Source organism: Colletotrichum siamense, assembly GCF_013390195.1.
Source record: "Colletotrichum siamense strain Cg363 chromosome Unknown KSG_Cg363_contig09, whole genome shotgun sequence".
Classification (NCBI taxonomy): domain Eukaryota; kingdom Fungi; phylum Ascomycota; class Sordariomycetes; order Glomerellales; family Glomerellaceae; genus Colletotrichum; species Colletotrichum siamense.
The window spans coordinates 1,609,661-1,635,360 of NW_023501022.1; the positions used below are offsets into that span (position 1 = coordinate 1,609,661).

The following is a 25,700-nucleotide window of genomic DNA, read 5'->3' on the forward strand; positions in this document are numbered from 1 at the left end:
CATTTCACGCACATCCACAAGAACTGGTCACCTGATGGGTTTCCGTACAACGTTCACCTCCGTCATCTCGAGATGCTGATGACGACAAGCCTTGAAATCTCACTTGTAGGGTCGACCTAGTTTAGAATGACGCAAGGACACCAATGTTGGGTTCTTATCTCAGCAGGCCGAAGACACAGCCCTCAGCAGGGCAAACCGATAGGAGAAGAGGGCGATCCATTGCATGGAGAAGAGTTTGCGGTCAGACGGTAAGCTTCTCCGGTGTATCGCATCCGAATAATGACGAGAACCTGCAAAATAGAGACCGGTTGGCCTGACCAAACTTAGATAGGAGATGATTATGACCCGGAGAACGATTAGCATATGCTTTGATCGTCAAATATTCAACAAATCCAAGACGGTGAAGTCAGAGACACCTGGTGACTGTCGATTAATAATCATGGATTAGCTGTTTTGTACTCCAGAGGTAGTTTGAACAAACCTTAGACGCAATGAAGCATACATAAAAAGCATGTTATTGTTGAGAAAGTTGATCGCCTCCTTTACAGCAGAATCTCGTGAGCACGAAGAGGAAGTGGACATAATCCGGTCGACTCCGTCTGGCCAACAGAGGCAAAGCTGAGGAACCAGTCAACGCCATACTACCGGCTTCATGTGGCCGCTAGTCGTTCCACCTTGATTCACCTCTGTCTGTGTATTATCAGAAAAGTATCTCAAAACTGAGGAAGGACGACGTTATTGGGATTTCTTCCCCAACATCACTTTGAGATTAGTATGTAACGCTAACGTGGCGTGAATGAGATAGCTTGCAATTGCTTTCAGGGCTTACTCTGACCTCCACTGGACTATATCGAAGGATGACTTCAATGGTGTTGCGTCTCTATTCATAGGGCCGAAGCCATGGACTCAGCATTGATGAATCATGGCTTCAATTCAGAAAATACCGTCTTCTACTATCTTTGACGAAGAGGCCAGGAAGTGAGATTATCCCACATTATTGTTAAGGTTGTCGCCGAGTGTTATTGTTCATATCATGATCTATGCTTCAAACCCGATTCCAAATGCAAATGCTCTTGCTGTTTCAAGACACTTTTGTCTCATCGCGTTGGTATTTCCTTCTTATTCGCACCGAATGGAGCCAGGACCGCTGTGCAAGATCCTTTCGTGACAGTTTCCCAAGCATTCCCTTTCACGTCCATGCAAAAGACTGACAGACATGTCTATCACTTCTTTTAGGCAGGCAAGCTCAGATCCAGCCAATTTGGTGTAGGAAATGACCGTTTCGCATTTGCTGCAATATTTGTAGTGCGTCATTCCCAACACCAAAGACACCACCGCAGACGGTTTCAGATGATATCTTCCCATGAAAAGATCTATAGCTTATGATTACCAAAGCCAGCTCGCTAGGAATGACAACTAAACCTTTCGGTTTGCAATGGTAAACATAGTTGGAAGGCGTCTTCAAAGGCAAGGCATCAATGGGGAACACACTCGGGATTGGGCATTCAAGTAGCTCTACCGCATGATTCCATGGGAATATTTCGCAATTCTTGACAGAAAAGTCTCAAGGAAAGCATCAGGTCATTGCAAGTTTGAAACTAGGGCAACATGATTGAGTTCTTAACCTGCCGCCAAGGGCATGGAGAACCGGATGGTTGCCAAAGCCACGACAGCGAAACAAAGACAAGATTGTCTAGTCGACCGGGCATTGTCAAATTGCGTGCGTGCTTTATACTGTAAACACCTGGTGTTCAGAGACAAGGCAATTACTACGGCCTCCATTCTATGATGTCAAGGCGCTGTGGTAACCATCAATGAAAACTTAGGGGCAGGAGCGCCCTACTAGACGAACCCTTTAGCAGTCGTCTATGACATAGAACCCCAACTCTTCTGCTTGCCAACAAGATATGAGCGGGGAAGAAGCGGTGGACAATACAAATCTGGAAACGGCTCGATTACAGAAGCTGCCAAACTGCTGCTTTACTGCTGATAACAAGGCCGTAGTGTCTATGCTGCTGCACTGAAGCAACTGTGACATTTTAATATCCGGAATAAGTAAGAGAAACTGACGAACACCACCGTGAGCCTAGTGCAGCAATCTTTCCTCCTTTCACAAGCACACTGTCGAAAGTCCCAAAGCGCTGAAAGCCGAGAACGTGCGACTCCTTCAAGTTCTGGGACATTTTGTGGCGCGTGAGACGGGGTAATTACTACATGGCTGCCTTTTATACCTAATCCTGCTACCGGGAGCGCCAGAACCGTGAGTCTAACTTGCTCGGCTCCGTCACAGACATTAATAGATCTCCAGCATGTTAAGATACGTGGTAGAGATTCCATATATTTGACATTTGATGCACAGCAAAACTTACTTCAAAACAAGCGAAATGTGGTGGAAATCACACTCTACAACATACAAACGAGTCACATTGTTTCCTGCTCGAGGCGCAATTGCTCCGGGTCTGTACCTTGAGAGCCTCATAATGAATGCGTGAATATTCCGTTAGAATACTCTCTAGATGATGAACCACAACGGTGTAGCCTGTGGCTTTGGCCACTTCACTTTGTAGCTTCCTCCATCCTTAGTGCTTGGGAAATGAGACGGATATTGAAGCATATACCGCAGACTAGAAGAGATCAAGGAACATCCAGAGGATTATTGTGCTTTTAAGATGTTCTTGCCTAGTATCCGATACCTGGCCCATTTATAGTCATACAGGCCTGCGAGAGCACAGTCTTGCTGACAAGTTGAGAATCACGCCGGAGCAACTCATACAGTATGATGACCTACAGATTGAATGGTCAGTTTATTCATCTAAGAGAACTTCGGTGCTGTTTGCTCGACTTCTAGAATGTTTCCACCCTCCTCCCAATTTCCATCATCCATCTCCCTCGCCGACGTTTGACACATCAATACGCCGCCGCCTGACTTGTGAACTCAGAACTTCTTGTACTCGCCATCAACAAAAGTGACATCAGAAGGCAAAGCCGCGACATCCCCGTCGGCAAGCTCCAGATAGAACTTGCCATGAGATTCAGCCCCGAGATCCCCGCCCGCCCCGCTTCCATCCTCCTTCCTCTCATCAGCATAGAAGAACCTGTCACCTTCGTTAGCACCCCGTTCACAGAGCATATCCTCACGGCCCGAGCCCGTGACAATCGAACTCACCTCCATCCCTTCCCCTTGAAAAACCCATCAGCAGCCCCAACCCAATACCACGCCGCGCTCTTCCCAATCCCGAGCGTCAAAAGAAACGGAACAGGCAACGGTCCCGTATTCAAATGGTTCCCCGTCATAATAAACCGGCCCCTCCCCTCCCCTGCCTCCGTCCACCCCTTCACGGCCTCCTGCGCCGCCACATATGCACCCAGCGCGTTCACCCTCAGATCGCCCTCGACCGTCCCTATATCGAGGCTCAGCAGGTTCTCCGCGTCAGGCGGCTGCGAGACCGTCGCCGCGTTGTAGACCACCACCCGCGGCGCCGCGCCGCCGAAGTGGGCCCGCACGGCGGCGAACGCGGCGGAGACCTGCGCCGGCACACTCAGGTCCGCGCGGACGCGCAGGAAGGAGGTCGACGGGTCGACGGCCGGCGGGGAGGGAGCGGAGCGGCTGACTAGGGCGATGGAGTAGCCTGCGCTGGAGAAGTGCTTTGCGATGCTGGCGCCGACGCGGGAGCCTGCGCCGAGGATGAGGAGGACCGGGGGAGACATGTTGTGTGCGTGTGTGTGCGTGTGTGTGCGTGTGTGTGCGTGTGTGTGCGTGTGTGCGTGAGCTTGGTGTAATCGTGTATTGATGATGTTGGATAGAGCTTCTGCTTTGAAGACGGATTGGTTCGAGCAACGCTTTGAAGGACTGACTTATATATCCATCATTCAGATTGATGAACATGGGTTCACGCACCCAGGGACTTTGTAAATTGCCAACCGATGAGTCCCTGGCATGCCTTGACGATCAAAGCCGCCTAAACCCCCTTGCGACGCCGTCCACCCTCATGAATCTCACTTGCATATACTCCCGCATCACCATGCAGACCACCGACCAGACCTGACAAATGACACAAGCCGCAAGATGAGCCTGGTGCCGACTCCCCCATTCCTCCAACGTTGCCAAATAGAGCCTCACCGAGTTCAGCGAGGGGAGTAGCGTCAAGCAGGCACCGTTGTGCTACATTTCTCCTTACCCAAAGACCAAATCGGAAATGGGCGTGGGCCAAGGTAAAAGAGAGTTAGCCACGCTGACAAACCCCCATATATCACAGACTCGACCGACCAAGACAGGACAGTACTCGGAAATCCACAACCGAGAGACAACCGTCGCATCTGAGGATTCAATCATCATACCTTGATACAGGTAGTCAATCGTCTCCATGCCCCGCCTAGCATGTATGCGAAGGATGCGCGCGGCTCGCATTAGTAAAACCAAAGCACTTCGTCCGCATTTACATCCGCGTCAGCATCTGGCGGGCTTCCGCCAAACAACGCCAGGCGCGCGCGGGACTTGACTAATCCAGCCCAGCCTGCCGTACCCGTCAGTCGACTGCATACATCATTCAGACTGGCTGATAAATCCAGGAAAAAGACTCGTCAGTCAACCCACATCATCACGCATTCACTTCCCATGCAAAAGGCCCAAAAGTTGTCAAGGCAGGGTGAAAATTCCATTATCCACGACTACAATTACAGTCCCCTCCTTATGGTATCTACCTGAACTTGGACTGCGAATGAAATACCTCACGCAGTCCCCCGGATTCCAGAAAAATATGTGGTATCAACCAACTTTCACGTCATGTGCGTTTCAAACCCAATCCTCATGCCTCGACTTGAGGGGGGAAGGGCCATATCGCTGTTTCCCTCCCCTCAAAACATCGCTCAAACGCAAAACCATCAATTGCGTGTCATGTCGTCGTAAGGTCGAGTAGCGAAACACTTTTCCCTCTGTTTCCTCCGCTTCCTCCATCCGGACTCTTCTCCTTTTTGGGTCCGTTGCCGCTTGACAGATCCTTCCCTGCCATTTCTATAGCAGATTGCACAGATCTGCTTCAATATGTCTGATGATTATAGGTTGATCATGTGGTTCAAGCTATCCAGTAGCATCAACTCATGTGGCAGTGCTCACTCTCTTGTACCGAATAAAAAGACGTTGCGATGGAAAATTTCTTCTAAAACGTGTCGGTCTCGTTGCTTGCGACAGTGCCAAAAGTGTCTGAAAAATGTTAGAACAAGCTCTGGTCAACATGCGTAACAGTCTGCTTACCTCTCTTGCGACGTCGCTCTTCCCTAGCGGCTTCCTCCTCCGCACTCTTGGGGGTCATGGCCCGGGGTCCGCTGGGCCTGCGAGTTGGCATGCCAAGAGCGGCGTTGAGGTTACGGTTCTCCAGCTTGGGGCTGTCGGTGTAGTTGCTGGGCTGGGTGCCCGGACCGGTGCCATAGCCGCTCTCAACGCTGTTGTAGGGGAGGGGACTGGTCTTCGATGCCAGCTTAGAGATGCGGGCCTTGGAAGGCGTGGTAGCCCTGGAGGGAGTTGTGGCCCTAGAAGGGGTTGTGGCCCTGTCATCGATGGGCTCCTTGGGGGGCCGAGGAGGACCGGCAGGGGACGAGTTCCAGTACTCGCCGGTGCCAGCGCCGGAGTTGCTGTAGCGGTTGTTGGCATTCGCTGGGAAGCGGTTCAAGCTGGTAGCCGAACCGGCCCAGTCGGCAGTGTTGGGCGACATCGGCGTGTCGTACTCGTAGGCTTGGCTCTCCAATGCTGCCTTGAATCTCTCGGTCTGTCCTTGGCGAGGCTGGGGATGCTGGAGGTTGACCGAGTTACGGTGAGCCTTGTACTTGGGATCCTCAGGGGTCATGTAAGTGCCAGGCGCAGGCGGGACGGTCTCAAGCCGTTGGGGAGGAACGAGGTCCTGTTGGGAGAAACCAGAGTGCAGCTGATCGCTCTGGTAGTCATCTTGATAACGGTCATCGTACCGGAAGTCAGATCCGGACCTGGAGGGAGGGTGCTGAAGGAACTCTTCTTCTTGGTCTTTCTTGCTGGAACCGCTCATGCGGAAGGCTTTGCCGACGCTCGTAGCTGTCGACTCAGACCACCGGGAAATCTTGGGGAACCAGCTGGAGGATCCTCGGGACTTATGCTTCTTCGCCTTCTCCGTCTTTGGTGTGTTCTCGTTGCTCATTGATGCGTTGCGCGTGTGGGGTTGTTGGGGAGGTGTACTAAGAGGCATAGAGTCGGCACGCTGGAATTCACTTCTAGGAGTCTGCAGACCCTGGTGGTATTCCTCCTCATTGTCTTCGTGGACCGTGCTGATACGGTTGGGTTCGTATCCCATCTTTGAAGGACCACGCGACTGGGCGAAGGAAGACATGCCCGAGCCATGGCTTGTGGAGGAGGTGCCAGCCTGGCCCTCAGGCTCGTAGCCGCGGTCTTGCTCGTACTGCATCTCTTGGCCAAGATTCTCATAAGACTGACCACCGCCAGGTCGCACAGTCTGGGCCTTGAGGGTGTCGACCTCGCTCAAAAGCTGGTTCAACATGTCCTCAATTCTGCCAAGATCATTTGTGCCCTTATTGCTGAGACCCTTGAGAGCCTTGCGGAAGAAGTTGCTCTTCTTGGTCGTCTCATCAAGGGTGCTATGCTGGGAAGCTGCACCGCTCAGGCCCTTGATGGATCGCGGGGGAAGGCTGCCGGGGTAGGGACGGGGACCGCCGATAACGTTCTTGACCGTCTCCTCGGTGTTCTCCTGGACCTCCTTGATAATGACGTCTTCAGTGTTGGCAAGGAGCTTCTTGAGGTCCTCAAAGGAGTTGCGCATCTCAGCTGCGGAACGGACCAGGGTAACAAGAATTTCAGTGTCTCGGGCGCTTCTTTGGGCGTCGCGGACCATGAGCTGGAGAATGTCAGTGCGTATTCAAATGTGGAATCGTTCACAAACTTACATGTTGCATAAGAGCGATGATGTCCTTGGACTCGATGCTGTCAATCCCGTTTCCGGTGGAAGCGTCGTAAATGGGAGAGGCCATGCCCTGAGACATGCCACTGAGGTGCCTCGCGTGCTGGGGCATGTAGAAGGGATCCTCCGCACCGGGATCGTTGAAAGGCATAAGAGCCTTGCCCTTGGGCTGGCCGTTGGGCGATTGAAGGGGGCCCTGGGAGATGTAGCCTTCGTCCAGGTTCTTGTGACCAGGGCTGCCATGGTAATGAGCATCGTAAGCATCATCGAAGCCGCGGGCGCCGAGGAGGTCGGGATTGTCAATGGGGCTGGCACCGTCATACGGGTTTGTGATGACAGTGTCCCGCTTCCGCTCGGCTGATGTGCGCCGCCACTCATCCTCGTGTTCTTGACTAGGCTGGCGGTGGTGAGCCAAAGCTGCCCCGACAGCAGCCCCTGCGGCAGCACCGGCGGCGGCCATGCCCAAGCCATGGCCATGCTTTTCACTGTACTCCTCAAATGTGCCGACATCGCTCTGGCGAGGGGTAACGTCTCCAGGCCAGTGACCGTGGTCGTCATTATCGCTACCGCCAAGGGGTTCGCGGACGAGAGACGGGTTGGTCAGGGCGTCGTCGTCGACGTATCCGACCTCAGGCATGGGATCATGTAAGGCGGGCATGGCACTAGCACCCATCTTTGGCTGGTCTTCCAAGTCGAGGCGGTCGACACTGTGAGCCGGAGTGTGGTTGGGCTCGCGTCCCTCCATAGTTCGCTGCTTGAAAGACTTGTTTCGTCCAATGCCGTCACCAACCCACTCGTCTTGTTCCTCATCGACTTCTTCAACAGTTGGCTGCTTCCTATCCTTCGCAGCTTTCAGAGCGGCAGCGGCAGCGCCGACGGCTCCTGCGGCGATCGCCTTCTCGGAAGCCGTGGGCGAGTGTCTTGTTGAGGTGGATGGGGAGTTCTTGTACCTCAAAGGAGCAACCTTCCTACCGTACTCATCGAGGTCGTACTCTCCATTGAACTCTCTTGACCTGCTCTGGCGGCTAGAGGTAGGCGTCCGGCTGCTCTCACGCTCACGCTGCTCGAAGAATTCGCGGTGGCTAGCGACGGAGCCCTTCTCGGGGCTGACCTCGCGCGATCGAATGTTAAGCTTGCTAGGCTGGTCATCGTACGAAATGTTGGAGTCTCCGTAAGAGACTTGAGAATCCCTTCCGTACTCGTAACCAGATCCAGTGGTCATGATAGACTGATCGAGCATGGACCCGTCGATCAAGGAAGCTACATTTGATTCCACGCCGTTCGCTACGTGGATAATGTTGGGGTTGGCCATAATACCGCGTACGGCCTGGCCGGATCCCAAGACATCACTGCCTTCGGTGTACTGGCTATTGCGGTAACCAGCATCGCTGTTCTCCGTGAGCTGGCTGTTCCTGTATCCAGCCTCGCTGTCTTGCGTGAGTTCGCTCTGTCTGTATCCAGCCTCGCTATCCTGCGTAAGCTCACTCTGCCTGTACCCAGGTTCGCTGTCCTGTGTCAGCTCGCTCTGTCTGTAGCCAGCCTCGCTGTTCTGCGTCAACTCGCTGTTGGGGAAGCCGTGACCGGGTTCTATGACGCTGAATTCAGATTGTTCGTCAAAGCCTCTGCCCATTACGTTGCTGGGTATCGATGACGAAGGAGACAAAGCTCTCATGTCCGGTTGAGAGGGGTGGGACTTTGTCGGTGATGCAGTGCCATGCGACATTCGGGAATCGCGCTGAGCAGCGGTCTCACTTCCAGCCTCAGTGTATCCAGAAACGCTGTAGATGGGGCTCAGGCCGCGGCGTTCGGGTTGGTACGGGACATACTTCAGAGGAGGCGGTACATCCTGGGTGTTGTAGTAGTCGAACTCGTTGGAATCGTCGTAGTCGCCATCACCATCCACGCGGCTTCGGTCATCGTAGTCGTCATAATCATCGATCCGCGACTGGTTGGGGCTGCTGTAATCGTCTACCTCACGCTGCTCGGTGAGTTCTCCGGTCCTGGTGCGGGACAGCTCTCTCAAATCACCATGCGACACGTTGGCGTGTTTCGTGCCCAGAATTTGCAGATTGGAAGTAGGTGTTTGAGCGGCTGGCGTCTGGGTAGGTGTTGGCGTCGATGCGGCAGAAGCAGCATTGCCCCGGGCAACCTCCTGAATGACAGCCTTCTCTTCCATGGCGGAGTGAGGGCGGTCGGCGAGGGAATCTACCGACAGAATTGAGGTGCGAGTCATCTCTGAAGGATTGATCTCACTCATCAAGGGCATTGGTGGTGCAGGGACCTCTTCCTCCTCAAACTCTTCGTTGTACTTCTCACGACCCAAGCTGCGGCTCCTAGCTGATCCATCCGCACGCCGTCTTCTGCGCTGTCTTCTGTCGTCGGCTGGTGGCGAGGTTGCATCCAATGCGGCCGCAGCAAGGCCAGCGACAGCTGCACCTCCTGCGGCAGCCTTGAGCGCTCCATTGCTTCGTCGTGGAGTGTCATCGACTGACAGTACTGACTCTCCCTCGACAGACTCGGCGATGCTGCGAGGTGACTCGGTGTATTCATGCCGGGCCTCGCGATCTCTGCGCTCTCTGTGACGACTGTCGCGGCCAGATTCGCTGCGCTTGTCGGATCTGCGTCGGTCGACCCCCAAGTCCTCCCGAGAAAGGGATGTGCCTGTGCCGGTGGAGGTAAGAGAGCTGCGACGACTTTCGCGCTTGCTTTGCTCGCGCTTCAGAGCACTCAATTCCGGCAGGATCAGTCGGCGAATGGCGTCCTCGACGGTTTCCAACAATTTGGGGTTGTTGATGGAAGACTTGGAAGCTCCAGAGCGGACAGAGCTCTGATCATACGAGCGATGGCTGGGAGAAATGCTGGATGATAAAACGCTGGAATCTGCCCCAGACACGAGCGAGTCAACGTGATTGCGGCTAGAGCGTCGCCTAGGCGATCGCGTTCCAGCCTCGGATTGCTTTTCGCTGATGCTGCTTGTTCGGCTTTTACTTGAGCGGTGCTTGCGGTCTTTATCCTTCAACTTCTCACCAGAGACTCGCCTCTCACCGCTGTGTCTCTTTTTGCTCCTCACTTGGTCGGCAGCAGCAGCACCAGCCATTGCACCAGCAACACCGGCAGCAATCTCGCCACCTCGAGTTGAACTCTTGCTGCGTCTAGTCTCGGACGATTTTGTCAAGACGGTCGAGCCGGGAGAGCCGTCTAGGAAGCTGTCATTAGGAATAGCCGAGATCTCGGAAAGGTTTGGAGGCAGGTAAGTAGATTCGTGTGCAGCGTCGACGTCTGGGATCAACGGGCTCGCTGGTCTTCGACGACGTCCGCTGCGGTCGATCTCGATGTCGATGGGGTTTTTGGACACATTGGACTCCTCGGTGGCGGAGGCGTAGGATCGCATACTCTCTCCGTCCTCGCCCTCGAGGGCTTCGACGTCCAGATGGGACGAGGCTGTGGTGGAGGGTTGTTGTACACGACGGGTCAGCGAGGCCTTGCGGACGCTGCTGCTCTTGGTCTCGGTGATCTGGATGTGGTCGTGGCGGTGCTTCTTTGACGGTGTCAAGCGCACGCGGACGCTGGGCTTACGGCTGACGGAGCTGGAGTCGCCAGGCTTGCCACCCTCGAAATACTCGATCAACAACGAAGTCTGGGAGCGATTGGCTCTGTGGCCGCGGGTCTTGATGGTGACGGGAGTGCCGTCTGAGGGGAGAGAGTAGTGGGAAGATTCGTCGTTTGGCCTGGACACATCGGTCGCCAATTCGGTGGGGGTGATGGAGTCGGTCTCGGTCGGGGCAGGGAGTGGAGGAGGCTTGTTCGAGTCAACACCCATTGTGTGGTGAACAGCTCGAGGCCTCGGCGACGGAGCGGGTGGTGTTGCGCGGGCGCGGAAGACGAGTGCCTCTCGTACTGCGGCTCACACACCTCTCTTCTTTGCTTTCTCTTGTCCTTCCCCTTGGATCAAGGAAAGAAGGAAGAGGGAAGAGGGAGAGGTGAGTGTGAGTGGGTTGCCGAAGCAGGCGGGCAAGGGTTTGTTGTGGGTGCCGGTTCGCCGTTCAAGACATCAGGAGCAGTTCGTTACTGCGGGAAAAAAAAACTGGGCGGGCTGGGCGATAAGCTGGGCAGGCAGGCGAAGCGAGGCGAGCTCACGCCGTTTGTTGGGGGCCGTTGCGATCCGGCGATGTTTGCGCGCAAAGAGGGGGGTCAATGTCAAGAGGCAAAAGTAGAAGAAAAACTGCGGTATGCGGCCGCTGATGCCACACGCACAGCAATGAAAAAAGCAACCAAGAGGAATATTAGGTGGTGGAAAAAGTGAGGGAAAATGCGTGCAGCAAAGCAGCAGTGTATGATGGCGCAAGGGAAAAGCCGAGTGGTCGAGGTGCAGTGCGAGGTGAGGTCAGGTAAGGTTGGCGGTTCCCAAACTGGGGTGGCTGGGCTGGTGGTTGCCCCAGTTGCGGATCTTGAAGCTGAACCAGAGAGGCAGGTAAGCTCCAGGGGTAGTGCCTCCTTTGATTTTGCGACTCGCTTTATTTTTTTATTTCTTGTTTTACACTTTTTGCTCCTCCGACGTCGAGGCTGTCGCTAGACGCTGAAACAAAAATCGACAAGAATACCAAGTCGAGAAACAAAAGTGTGGGAGCTGTTTTTGAGAAGGTCGGGTTATAGCAAACGGTGGTCGATAATAGAGGCGCAAGCGACAAGGTGAGAAAGAAGAGAGAGAAGGCGACAGACAAACGACGGGCAGCACCGGGGGTCGAGGTAGAAGGCGGCGACAGTGACAGCGATGGACAGGCTCACAGTCTGGGATGATGCAAGGCAGCACAGCACACAAGCACAAGCTTGAAGGCCAGAAGGGACAAAAGTGACAGGGAAGCAGGCTCGAGGGAGGGGGAACGCAACGAACAGATGGACGCTTCGTCGGGCTCTCCTGCCTCTGTCTGTGACGGCGTCTCGCGTCTGACTCTTGGGTTTCTGTGGTTTGCGGCCTACAGGGCCTCCCCCGGCTCGTCCAAGCTTATGAGGCTTTGTTATTGCGGTACAAGATCAACGTCGCGGCAATCTATGGGCGCTAGAGGTACCCGTCGTCATCTCAACTTCTCAAGTTGGTAAGGTGAGCGCGGGAGCGGGCTGGGCTGGGCCGGGTGTTTCTGGTTCTTTGGGCTGCGGTGCGGTGCGCTGCTCTTGGGCTGGCTGGGAACACTGGTCGACTGACAGACAGACACTCGGAACTCTCTGAGGCGAGCAGAGAAGAGAACCCTAGGTCCTCCCAAAACCTCAGACGAGAGCGTTTTCGCCTGACTTACGGGTGAGATGCCCTCTGCTTCCCGGTGGTCAGAGATCAGAAGGTACACTCCAGAGTCCAAGAAGCTAAAAACGGGTGCGACTGTGACGGACCAACAGATGGGCTCTTGTCCCACGAGGGTGGAGGTGCTTGATGAGTTGTCCCTCGCTCCCTTCCCGAAAAGAGCTGGGAAGGCACCGGGAGACGGGCCAATTGCCGCCGCATGCTTGGGGCGTGTGAAAAGGGCCTTGCATGAGGGTGCTGCTCCAGCAGATGAACGATCCGACTGCTTCTCATCGACGGCAGAGGCGACGACGGCCTCCTCTCCTTTGCCTCTGCGCGCGCCCTGCAGTGTGCTTCGCATCGCATGCGCATCCGTCCGGCTCTGGAACCACTAAACGGACGGCCTGCAACCACACATAGTCTCTCTCACGTCGTTTAAACTCGAGCTGTCTGTCGCAAGTGGCTTCCCTTGCCCTTCACCGTCTCTTCTCCCGCAGCAGCCAACCCTGCCCGCACGTTACGTCTCCTCCACCTCGCTCACCCAACGACAGCAGCTCACTTCACACTCCGTCTGCTCACCCCTCGACCCTACCTTAGTCAAGCAACAACTTAGCTCAAACGTTCAAACCTCGAGACCCAATTCTTCATCTTCGCAGCTTCACTTTGGCATTCTCTCCCTCCGTTGGTTCTTCTGTCCCAAAACTCACCTGTTTGTCTTCTCCTCCCGAAACCCCCTCGGCTTCTGCCCCCCAGCCACCCCGCCAAACAGATCGCAATCATCCCACTTTCCTGTCTCTTTCACTCACTCTCTCGCTCCCCCAGCCCCTCCAAATCCCCTCCGCCCCTCTCCCCCTGCGCTCAAAAAGGATCCCCTGTCAGCAATCAAACCCGACGGGCCCCCACAGTTGGCAACCTGAGTGGAGGCGGAAGCTCGGGCGTCACATTTTTGCCTGGACGACGGGAGGAGACTCGTGGAGAATGATCAGCCACTAGCAGGGCGCAAAAAGAGAATAAGGAAATAAAAATGGGGAGCTAAGGTTCTTCCTCCCGGTTGCTTCTTTTTTGGTTTTCCTACCAAGAAGTCAACGGGCTTGGAAATTGACTGACACGCCTACGAATACGGATACTTGCGTCCTGCTTCCTTGCTGCTGCCGCCGCTGCTGACATAACAAGGTAGAAGTCCCAAACCTGATCAACGGGGGACCAAGTGCAACGGGCCAAGTGAGATGCCATTTCATCCGCTGGCACCTGAAACCGCATGTCTATCCGCCACCCGTGGGCGGCGCCGAACTCATGTCTGGGATACAGTCCTACTGCAGAGTGACATCCGGACATCCTCAGCACGTCTCTGGCCGAGGCTTGTGACCCCGATTTCAATAAATCCGCCAAACACCTGCTTAGTGCCGTCGACCCCAATGAGAATCTCAGTTCAGCTGCACATGGGAGATAAGAAGTACTAACCGCCGCCCAACGGTGGCAACAGCCCCGCGTCCATCGGGACAAGCCCATCCTCCGGCAGCCCAGGCCCCGGCCGGCCGTTTGCACCTTCAACCCAACCCCGCTACCTCCGTCCAGTCACCGCCGTCCAAATCACCCTCTTCAAGAGAGGCACATACCCGGCGCCCCAATATCAGCAAATGAAGCTCCTCGTGCCTGTCCACGTCCGCATCTGTCCTCTTTTGCCATGCTTTCACGCTCACACACCTGCCCCCGCTCCCCTTCGCCTCTGCACCCGAACATCACGGCATGCCCGACATGCTGCATCTACAGCAAAAGCCCCGAAATATTCTATCCAGGAAAATACTGTGCATGACGCAGGATGAACTCCTGCCCCAGGTGGTCTTTCTAAACGGACCCGAGCTTTGTAGGTTTTGAGAAATGTTCTGTGGATAGATAGACAGCATCCCTCAAGCATGAGTATTCGTCACGACAGAGTGACCAGACGCTCCCGTTTGCACCACTCACCTCCCTTGGAACAAAATTCAACCACCGTCGGCTTCCTCCCCCTCGTGCCTTGCACCTGATTGGTGCCGCCAGCTTCGTCCGACCCGTCGTACCGAGGGGATAGATCGGCTCTGCCGTGTCACCCCGTGGATGCGCCTCCGGCGGAGAGCTGCATCGGTGGCTTTCTTGCCAGGCACGTCTGCGACCCCCTTGATTGCCTCCGTCACGAGAAAGAACACAACTACTACGAAAAAGAGGTATCACATCATGGAAAAAAAAAAGCTTGGAAACTTTGTCCTGTAAAGCTGTGTTGTAGGTGTAAATTTGATGCTATCCGAGGGCCCGCCCGCTCTGTGGTATCTTCCGCCTCTCTTCTCGTCTTTGCATCTGTGTATTACTACGATGCCAATGCCAGATGCCGTTTACCCGTTTTCCCCTAATAATTCCTCGTCTATCGGCACAAAAGGAATGACATAGGAAACCATGACGTGCAGCCGTGTGACTCTTCTTGTTCCTCCTGCATTTCCTAGCCCTGTCTGCTTTCTATCTTCTCATCTTCTTGGCGTCTCGGGGATGCAGCGAATAAGTCTGAGCCGTTTCCTCCTTCTCGGCGCCACCGAGAAGCTCCGCCACCGTTGGGTTCTCGTTGAAGTGAGTTGGCAATCCACCACCGAGGACGACGCGCGCCGCTTCCACTCTCGCCATGAGGGACCATGAGTCGATCAGCACAACCGTAGAGCCCAGGCGCAACTTCTCGCGATACCCGAAACCGCTCATGTCATCGTCGTCGTCATTTCTGCGGCCAGGCTCTGCCCTCGTGCCTCCGGTGTGCGGGTTGAATGAGGGGCGACCGGCGGTCGAGAATCCGGGGCCCTTGCCGTGCTCTAGTGAAGTAACAATGCTGGCGAACTGTTTGCGCAGGTGACGTCTGTCCTTGCGGGAGGTCTGCTTCACTGAGGGCTTTGATGCTTCGCGCATGCGGCTAATCAATCGCTTAGGATCGTACTGTAGGTTCATTGGCTCGCCCGTCTCCTCTTCCAGGTCCCGTGCGGCCTCGAAAATAAAGGCGATGTTGAAACCGGCGCTTGTTTGTACGTCGACGTCTGTGCTGTCGAGTTGTTCCACAAAGGCGTCGATGGCTGTGTATACGTTCTCGGTGATGTCGTCGATTTGGCTGGCGACGAAGACCCAGGATTCCAACGCCGCGGTAACCACTTCGCCGCTGTCGGCCGCACTGATGGATTCGCCATCGCTCTCTACGATGGTGACAATGTACTCGAGGAACTCGCTCGCGGCCTCTTCGCTTCCGCCGGCGTAAAGCGTTGCGATAGCCATAGCCCAGATCGCGGCCGCCTTGACATCGCTGTCTTCATCGTCTTCGCATGTCTTCTCCAGTTGTGGGTAAATGTCGTCAAACAGCACTTCTGAGGGTGACGTCAACAGCGTTGCCTGAAGTGACTTCAGAGAGTAGATGCGCTCCACGGTGCTGCCTCCGGACCTGATATTCTTCATGAGAGCCGAAACGATCTCGTTTATTGAGCCGCTGATTTGGCGTCCGCCGTAGTGGTGCTTGACGAGGTGAAGGTATGACATGAGAGTGGTCTCGCGACCCTTGGTATTTGTTCGCTTACGATCTTGCAACTCGACGATGCGATCTTGCAGAAGGGTCGCCCATGAGGCGTCAGATGGGCCGCCAATACCCTCGTCGCCGGAGTCGGTTCCGTTGGACAGTGTGCTCATGGTCATGTTGTCGTCGTACTCGTCGTCGCTCGCTTCGTCCTCGGAGGCATAGCGGCTGCCGGCGCGTGAGTGCGCGGGAGAGTTGATTTGTGAGTGGGAGGGAGAGATGTTGGGAGAATTTCTCATGGACGCCCTGGCAGATTCGGGGCGCGATCGCGCTTTTTTGGAGACAGTCTTGCCGCTCTCGCGGAGAACCTTGAGTCTAAGATCGTGCATATTTGCGACTTCGGGGGGTCGGTTGCAAGCTGAGATGTAGAGGTAGTTGAATGTGCGCGGTACTTCTCGAAGAGAAGACCTAGAGTTTTATAAGTGCCGAGTGACTGCGAACTAGGTTCTTTTGTTCTTGTACGTGAATCGAGACTGCTTGGAGACGATGCCGTGTGTGAGAGCTTTCGTAGATTTGCGATCAACAATCCATGAGAGGTTGTGGGAATGTCGTTATTATACCAGTAATCGCAAAGTATCGGAGGTAGGAGTTTGGGGATTTAAATTAGGGCAACGGAGAAAACAAAAGTTGTGGAGGGTACAGTACAGAGAGGTGGTGGTGGGTGGTAGGCGGATGAATATTAAGAAAAAGGGTGTTTGGGTGGCACTCATTCACTTGGAGGATTTTGATCATGGATCTGGGTGCAACGCCCAGGCCCAGCGGCGGGTGGGCTTATGACGAATGACGACCGAGACTTTTTTAATGGCGTGTAGGGCGAGACACGCAGGTGCGCAAGGTCGAGGTAAGGAACAAAGCACCATGGACGACCTTGGAGGGGTAGGGGGCGAGGGGAACAGGACGTCAGCTTCTGCAAAATGCTGCCCAGCAGCTGCTTGTCGCTCCACAGGTCCCGAAGGCAGGACTCCAGAGTGATGTATTGGGTGGGGTTGGGTCCGTCCGCTCGCACACACCACCCAGGGCTCACCTTGAGGTGGGCAGTGATCCCTGCTCGTAGATCGCCCTCCCCCCGCCGTCATTCCATTCCATCCATCCATGGCTGCGCGCTGGGCCCTGTGAGTCCTCCAACATCTGTGTGTCACTGGTGAGTCTGCTAACCGCATGCGAGAGAGGGGTACCTCAGGGACCTTTCCCTTCCGAGGTGACCGGCACCGAGGTACATGATGCCACCCATCACACCGTGCTTCCCGCCGATGATGGGAAACAGGTAAATCTGCATCATCTGATCGTGGCAGCTTCGGGTCTAGCTCAGGCAGTCGCGGCCGGCGCCAGTAATACAACGGGTCTGGTTGTTTCTCAGACACACCACCGGATTCACCAGATCCGCAACTCACCTCGAGGTGCAACTACTCAACTCTGCCACGGTCGTCGGTGGGATGCAGTTCGTGGGATTGCCAGCTGATGATCTGTCTTGGTTTCGCAAGGCGGTCAGACATGACTAGAAGTTGACATATCTATTAGGTACGGACCATCAGCATCGGCAGTGTCATGCAGTTAGAATTGAAAGAAACAGCACCTCAGGCACACGGTAAGGCAGGCAGTAAGGGTCTCGCCCGCAGGTAAGGGCGGATATGTGCTTTCTTGACGTGAAGGCGGACCACCAACAAGGGAGGACCAAAGTAGGGGCTCGAGCCAAGGTTAGGATTTGAGGCCGAACCAGCCGCGAGCTAAATAGATGTACGCGCAGTTGCGCGAATGAAGCCGGACGACGTGGACACGGGCAGGTCGTCAGGCAGGCTGTATGCGATTTGTGAGGTGTCGGTTGCCTTTCCAGCCAGCCTTTGCGATGCTGGCTTGACTGGGGCGCTCTGGCGACTGCGATAATGGTCCGCCTTGCCTGTGATCAAAAGGCGAACCGAGAGCATTCACGTTAGGCTTGCCCACAGAGCTGAGGACGTCTAGAAAATTCGACCTTTGATTCGGCCGTTAACTCATTGAATACGACAGCGTCGTCGCAGTCGTACCTTCTCGGGTATCCTCAAGTTGTCTTTCCGTCTCATTCGCCTCTACCTATCTCGAGGTACCCATCAATGGCCCCGCTACACCTCGAACACGCACTTTGTGTCTAGGACTAGCACTTGCCTCTTTAGCCACTAACCTCACCTCTCTGGCCGCCTTAGCAAACAACTTCTTCTGCCTCAAACTTTCTTCCGTCTACCTACTGTACCTCGACCTACCTGCCCGCCTCCTGGCGAAAGCAAACCTGCCTACCATCAGGTGCCATATGGGTTGAAGGTGCAGCAAATTGTGCCCCTCTTTCCTAATCCCGTCATCACATTCCAAACCACCCCGACTGAGCCTGCCTGACGCCCAGACACGCACTGTGCAGCCTGGTGGAGAGCACGGGCCAATCAAGGTAACTGTGTGAAGTGCACTTTCACCTCTTTGGCTCCAGCTTCACAGGCGAGGAGCGTACGATATTATTCTCTATCTGTCGGGAGAGGAAGGGAGCGCTTATTTCAATCTTCTTCTTCTCTACCGATATTCCTCTTTCCATCTTTCCCGAGGCATATCGCGTCGTCGGCGACTTCCACAGTCGTCTTATCAGCCAACTCGACCCAGCACTTATCTAAAGTGTCTGAACGTCACCGCTGCTGATAACCCCACTAACCCACCATCCCCCCGCTACCACGACGCCAACACCCCTGCAAGCTTCCCTCGAGGCGCACCTTCCTGAGGTCTGATAAGGCGTTATCGTTGCCTGCGACTGCCTGATACAGTACCAGCACGGTGCTACTTCCAGATCCCGCTGCTTCCTGCCCCACCTCACCTCTGCCGGCCTCGACTGCTCCCTACTTACACTGTATCGCTCCTACCTCTCTGCCTGACTTCCACCTTCCGAACCTTCAGCCTGCGCCATCGGCGAAACCAAGGCTCTCTTCTACGCCCACCCGACCTCCTTCTCGTCCTCCTTCTTCTTCTCAACCTCACATCTTATTTTTGGTCCGCGAGGATTCACTTCCGTCCATCGTCTCCGTGCTCCAGACGGGATCGTCTCGTCTTCACGTACGCTCTGTCAGCTCCGACACTTTCGGACGGAGGTAACGTCTCCCGAGACACGACAAACGCACGTCGATTCTGACCCTTCCTCGAGAACACCAAGGTCCTTGCGTCTGTCGCTCTGCACACTTTTTAGTCGACCAACTTTGGGTCCAGCCTATTCATAATGGCATCTGGCCATCGACAGCTGGCGAGTAGTGGTATGTCTGCCTACAGCATTTTCCTCTCTTCTCCCAACGTACAGCTTGTGGTTAACCGATATTCCAGTGCTTGTCACGCTCTCGGCCCAGTACCCTCCTCCAGACTTCCAGTATCCCGAGCGCAGAATCGTTTTGGAATCTAAGAGCGACGACTCCGCCTCTAAGAAGATCAAGATTGGCAGATCCAGCAAGCGGCTACCCGCCCTCGAACCCAAGAACACCAACGCCTTGTTCGACAGCCCGGTCATGAGCCGCGAGCATGCCGAATTGTATCCTGATTGGTACCACAAGGTAGGGTCAAACCCAAACGTACAAAGTGGTGAACCAAGGTCTAACCCGAACATAGAAACTTTATATCAAGGACTCGACTTCCCTCCACGGAACCCACAGAAACTCCGTGAGAATTAACGCTGGTGAGGCGTACGAGTTGCTTCCAGGAGACACTCTTAAGTTTGGCGTCGACATTCAACGATCAAGCGAGTCATTCCCGCCTTGCACCGTTCAGGTGCACTTCCAGTGGGATCCTCCCTCTGACACTGAACACGCGAACGCCCGGCCTACCTACACATACTCTGTCCCTGATGACTCTGACAGCAGCGACAATGACGACGACGATGATATCAGAGCGACAATGGAGAAGATTCGCTTGATTGCGCAGCATCGCCTCCCGGGCGCAGCAGCCACTGCTATCGACCTCACGGATGACGCCCCTGTCCCTGCCTCCACAGCAGGACAATCCGCCGCCGCCGCCATCGTCCTTGATGACGACAATGCTCCGAATCACGTCTTCGAGGCTCCTGCTGTCATTCCTCGCTCCTCCCAGCCTGCTCCCCCTGCTCCACCTGCTACTGTGGACTTTGACGCCCCCCATGACGATGATGAGGAGGAGGACCCCTCTTCTGCGCAACATTCTGCGCTCGTTGACCCGATCCCTACCTTTGACGACTCTGATTCTGATTTAGATGATTCTTACGAAGAGGGAGACTCGATGGACTTGTCAGACAAGGGTGTCTCGAGCGAGGGTCAATCTTCTGATGAAACCTCCGACGAAGAGGATATCTGCCTCAGTGACTCCCTGAGCGGCTCTGACAACGGCGACGTCATCGACGAGCAAGATGCCGAGGCAGACACTAACTGCGATGCCAACTGCGATGGTGATCAAGAGGACGATGAGCAAGACAGTGAACTTGACGATGACGCCGAATGCTACGCCGACTACGATCACGACGTCCGTAATTCGGATGCAGAGAGTAGCGACGGAGAGAACGACCCACAAGATGATGATGAGTACGTCTGGGATGAGCCTCCTCGCAACAAACTGGCCAATGACACATCCATGACCATCTGTGAGCCGGCTACTGCTACTGCGTCAACCAACCAAACGTTACCCCTTCAGCACATTATGTGTCCTGCTGCTATGCCATGGCCTTTCCCAGGTTCATCCGAAGACCAATTTGGGAATGATTTCAAGCTTCCGCCTCTGCTTAACCAGGCGACGCCTCTGTCCGATGGCAGACCTCTTACCCCGCTGCTTTCAACGCAACCTCTGGATGTCCTTGCCTCCCATCGGCCTTGGCTAGCAGCTCATGGACAGCAGCCAGCCCATGGACCAAGAGGGGATGATTGGAAATATCCCAGCATGGAGGAGAAGAACCCATGGTTGTCCCAAAATGACGGGCCGTCCGTCGATGTCCTTGGACAGAAGAGTGGCAAGCCTGAATTCTTCCGTGCCCGTGAGCAAAACAAGGCGATATTGCGTCAACACGAGGAATCCTTGAAGCCTTCGCAAGCTCCAGTCTCAACCCAGCCTGCTGCTACTCCAGACCAAGCTCCAGACAACGACATCTATTCAAAGCCCACTCCAGTCGACGTTGAGGCTCCAAAGTCGACAAAGGTTCCCGAGTCTGTCTGGGCTGCCCCGGGAAGGAGATTCCTCGACTCGCCTCAGGAAGACCGTCTTTCTCCTGAACGAGAGATGAGCCCGGAGCCCGACATGACCAGCGCCTTCCAATACCAGCAGAGCAAACTGGCAGTGCTTACACAGCCGCCAAAGACTCGAGAGACCGTGATCGCTGGCACGGACAAGCCTGTTCAGGAGAGCACGCCGCCGCGGTCTCCCAAGCGCAAGGCTGACGAGATTTCTACTCTTCTTCCAGAAGAACAAGCTGCGGAGACGTCAACCATCGACCAAGCTGCCCAAGATACGGTCTCGGTTGTCGCCGGCGAGGAGAGCAATACTTCCGAGATTGCGCTCCCCGTCCTCCCTAGACCTGAAGTCACTGAGCAACGTCCCGCTAAACGTTTCCGCTTCCTTCCTAGCATGAGCAAGATCGGAACTTTCAGCGTCGGTGTCGGCGCTGGTGTCAGCATGCTTGCTGGAATGCTCGCGATGACGGCTCCTTCTCTTTAGTCTGGGAGGTTTACTTTACTGGCTCTTTTCTTTTTCTACGTTGCTTATTTACGACTTGGGGGTCCAAACTTGGACGATCCACAACTGGATGGTTCATACGGCGTCAGGGGATTTAGGAACATGGAATGGCTCACGCAAGGTCCGACGATTGGGAGGGCTTTTACGTTTATGGAAAGGCACGGTTCATGGGTTATGACAACGATTCTGTCGCAGGTTACGATATACCTAGGGCCAGACTTCCTCCTATCTCTAGTATGACTTTCCTCACCCAGTCTTTCTTCTAGTCAATCGCACAATTAGCTTACTTATGGAAACTCGTCACTTCATAATCGATGAGATTCAAGCGTGTTAAACTGTGTGATGCCATCATGTCTTTTGACAAGGCCAAGGACCCTCGGTCTCATTGCACTGAATCTCCCCAGGGGCCCGTATTATTCGTGCTGCTGAATTGCAGTGTCGTGATGATAAATGCCAAGCATTACGTCCGAGAGCTCTCCGCTAACTATACACATCTAAGACGGCAACTGGCGTTATTGTGCACCTAAAGATCGCCTATTTCTTATAAAAAGGTAAAATCTCAAAGACCAGGCTTTCTTAACCTTTCTGAAATATTCATTCGACCGAGAGGAGAATTCCACGATCACACGGGTATAGAGAGGGTTCAAGATACAGAAGGGTGGAGATCTGTCAAGTCGAATTCGAAGGAAAAGAGAGAACAGTCTCGGGTAGACTAGAAGCCTCCCGGTCACGACGCTTCAGGCCGATTAGTACGCAGGAGATTATTGGACAGCCTGACTACCATATGATTATGCAAGATGGCAGTGACGCTGTACGTTTGACAGCTGGGGCGGCTGATGAAATTGGGAAAGAAAGGATTTCTGATAAGGAAGGGGGGAGGGTTCGTGGGTAGGTCGGGGCCCCTTCGGCCGTGGGAGAAGTATTGGCTCTGTCGTGGGACACGTTGGCCTCGGGACAAAGGGCCTTTCTTATTTTCTGTCCATCTTGTTATGAGACATGCATGGACGTAGTATTAGTTAACGCTGCTCCGGTTGGCAACGACTTCTTTCCTGGGGAGTGCCCGGTGCCAAGCCTGCTAGTCGTGTGCTACTGTTCAGCGAGACTCGCAAGTTTGCCTGCAGTGGGCGACGCCACGCGGGTGAGAGACTGGGGGAGCGTTGGCGAGATGCGCTTGTCGGCATGAGTTGTCGGAGGAGGACAAAGGAGAAGAAGGGAGAGGGAGAGCAGGAGCTTGTAGAAGACAGGAGATATCACGGGGCGTATTCGTTATGTGCGTACTAGACCGGGGCATATCTCGAAAGCCTCTGAGAGGTCCGTTGATATGAAGGCGCGGAATGACATGCATGGTGATCATGCTGGGGGTAAGCCCCGCGATGTAACGAGAGAGTTGAGAGAGAAAACATGTCGTTCTCCGCGGGGAGCTGGGGGTTTGGTTGGTTGGTTGGTTAGTCAGTCGGCACCGTACCGACGCCCAATGGAATACTGTAATGGACAGACCCCTCGTCTGCATTCCACGCAGACATACAGTGTCGTTAAACCAGTCCTGAGTTGCGAACGCCATGGAGAGTACAGACTTGTCGGATGACCCATCGTGATCGCCTCGAGCAGGTCTTTGACCAGAAAAGTGGGTAGCACAACGCGAGAATTGGCTGAGCAAAGCGATGAATGTTGCAGGGCCGCCGAGATCGTGAAGCCGAATGACTGCGACTTCCCCAGACGTTTCGATCTTTGGCAACTGCTATAGTTCACAATCCTCCCAGAATGTTGCATCGTCCGCCTGAGCCTGGGCATGGCAAGCTGACATCCGGATTCTTCCGAGATTCCTCACCGGTGTGGGATCGAGGTGAGTGCGTGATGGCAATAGAACCGCGCAAAGACCGCTTGTTGGAGTTGGTTGACCACAACATGGCGCTTAAGGCCACGAGGCTGGCATAGCGGCCCACTGCCAGGACTTGTCGACCGGTGAATCCTTCGAGAAACTCGTGTTACTCAAGGTTCAAAAGAAGCTTGCAGTCCGAGAGAAAAAAGGGCGGCAGGTCGCTTGTAGCATTCCCAACAGCTGGGGACTCTGGGTTTGCCTTGCTAGGCATGGGCCGACCCGTGGCTGTCGCTTGACGAGACGGTGAGACTCGAATCGAAATGCTGAGTCGGCTGTTGTGCTCAGAAACCCACGAGAGTGAAAGTACCTTGTCTGGATGAAGCTTTCCTATTGGATCCCGTAAAAGCCCACGGGCGCCGGTAGCACCACCAGGGGGAGCTTTGTCTGCAATACCAACACGCCTACCTTCAATAGACGCGTGCCCTTCGTGGCTCAGGCAGTTCTGACAACACCGCCCTTTCTTTTCCCCTTTGCGACATGCTGAGAGACCCTTAGCCTGGCTTCTTGAACCGCAGAATTCCAAGGCCCTAATGTGCTCGGTGTACGTCTGAGTGGGCAGATCGGCATGGTCTTGATGCAGGTAGCCGGCAGTCGGTCGAGCTCGCAGGATGATTGCTGGAATAGCTAGCATCCGACATGCCCGGATCGAAGTCCGAGGCAGATCAGGACTAAAGCAGCAAAAGTTGCTGACATTGTTAATAGAGAACAATGGTTCTTGCTGCAATAATATGGGGGGAATTGACCCCAGAGCAACTCCCTCTGCCCAGTAGTGTTGTCAACTTCAGATACGTTGAGACGCCTCTCTGGGGCTGTTGGAGTCAGCAAACAGAATACCGCATGGGAAGCACAAATGCCACTTACTTCGAATATGCCGACGGGGTGGCATGTGCAGGCCGATATCTGTACTTCCTGCGGCTGACGTCAATAACAGGGTCGAATCCCCTTGATGAATACCCAAGGGTGCCCATCGAGAGCCCCATGCCGGTCAAGAAACTTCCCAATCAGGACAAGCAGGAGAAGGCGGCATATGAAGTATCACCCACACTCTTCACCCCATTCGTTGGTCCGCAGGATGAAACGAGGCAACCTTACGGAAGCACCCAGCGTAGTCACAAGACCGGACCAACAGTCCTCTCCTGTGATGTCCGATGGGTGTCAATAGCTCGGTGATGATGCCCAGAAAAGCGCCCGGAGAAGGCGGTGAAGGGTGGCCGAGCTCGAATGCTTACACGCCTCGTCAAACCTCTCCTAGGGTTGGATAGTTCTCGAGACCATTGTGAGCGTATTTTGAATGGCGCGGCGAAAAAGTATAAGAGACGAGCAGGGCCGGTCCCTTTGTTCATCTTCCTGCAAAGATCCAGAGAGACTTGCTGCCAATATTCTCATCGCGCAATTCCTCAAGTGAATATCAGCTTTTCAATTGAAATTCTCAAGTTCCGTATACATCACACATACAGTCATCGACAACATGGCCTCCGACGAAGTCTGTGGATGTATCGAAGATATGTATTCTGGCAAGTGGGACTTCAGAACTTGCACCCACTGTTTTGGCCATGCACGGTAAGACAACTTGAGCCTTTAGTTGGCAGAGTTAACTGACGGTTTTCAAGAAACCCTTGTGATTTCTGCGGCTCTCAAGGCGTAGTCAGAGTCCCGTGCCCTCACAGGCGCGCAGCTGAAGATCGATCTTTGAGCTCCAAGCCTCGGACCGGAGGCGCGCGTCCTGACAAACCCGGACCTAGGGGCCCTAGAGGCCCTGCCAACGGCGATCCTGATAGAGGAGTTGCCGCCGGACGTAGCTGAGAGTGCCAGAAGAGCTTCCATTTTCTGAGCCATGAGAGGCTCCTGTAAATGTCATCACCCCTGACAGCCACGTTACTCTTCAAGAAGATCCTCTTCAAGAGAGCAGGGAGGTCCCAGTGGCCAAAAGAGTGTGTCTGGTCGGCGTTTTGTATCGTTTTTTATTCCATTTCCTTTTTTTCTTTTAGTGGTTCTTGTCAGAAAGGGTCTCACGGCTTTCGGAATCCAAGAATGCAACTCTTTTAGAGGAATTTGCCGGCATTTGAGGAAGCGTCGCTAAGACCAGAGACTTCGCAAGCAGAGCAGAGTAGAAGAAGTTTCCAGGTTCTCAATGAACACTTTTCAGCGGGTTGCTATTCTTGAGGTTTACAATCGGTCTCATCCTCCCCTCCTCTTAGGGCGCTGCCTGAGTATTTCCGAGAGCACTTCGACAATAACACCGGTTAAGCGCCGTCATAGGTACAGATCATCGGTATGGAGAAACTAGGACAGAGATCAAATGTTCTTTGGGGCAACGTTGACACGCTTCTTCGGCATAACGGAACCATCGATGCA

The 25,700-nt window shown here is 54.4% G+C and overlaps 4 protein-coding genes across 4 annotated transcripts; 1 reads left to right on the plus strand and 3 right to left on the minus strand.

Moving 5' to 3' along the window:
• Positions 1 to 2,935: 2,935 nt before the first annotated feature.
• Positions 2,936 to 3,708, minus strand: CGCS363_v013153 (uncharacterized protein; the record flags this gene model as incomplete). Its single annotated transcript, XM_036645002.1, has 2 exons — positions 2,936 to 3,095; positions 3,167 to 3,708. The coding sequence occupies 2 exons, from the start codon at positions 3,706 to 3,708 to the stop codon at positions 2,936 to 2,938; spliced, it is 702 nt and encodes a 233-aa protein (XP_036489960.1).
• A 1,448-nt stretch (positions 3,709 to 5,156) lies between these two features.
• Positions 5,157 to 10,758, minus strand: CGCS363_v013154 (uncharacterized protein; the record flags this gene model as incomplete). The annotated part of the gene is made up of 3 exons (XM_036645003.1): positions 5,157 to 5,200; positions 5,252 to 6,875; positions 6,925 to 10,758. 3 exons carry the CDS (start codon positions 10,756 to 10,758, stop codon positions 5,157 to 5,159), a joined length of 5,502 nt encoding a protein of 1,833 aa, XP_036489329.1.
• Positions 10,759 to 14,697: 3,939 nt separating this feature from the next.
• Positions 14,698 to 16,110, minus strand: CGCS363_v013155 (Uncharacterized protein; the record flags this gene model as incomplete). The annotated part of the gene is made up of 1 exon (XM_036645004.1): positions 14,698 to 16,110. One exon carries the CDS (start codon positions 16,108 to 16,110, stop codon positions 14,698 to 14,700), a length of 1,413 nt encoding a protein of 470 aa, XP_036489330.1.
• A 2,894-nt stretch (positions 16,111 to 19,004) lies between these two features.
• On the plus strand, positions 19,005 to 21,448 carry Slmap (Sarcolemmal membrane-associated protein; the record flags this gene model as incomplete). Its single annotated transcript, XM_036645005.1, has 3 exons — positions 19,005 to 19,038; positions 19,106 to 19,329; positions 19,385 to 21,448. The coding sequence occupies 3 exons, from the start codon at positions 19,005 to 19,007 to the stop codon at positions 21,446 to 21,448; spliced, it is 2,322 nt and encodes a 773-aa protein (XP_036489331.1).
• Positions 21,449 to 25,700: the final 4,252 nt, after the last annotated feature.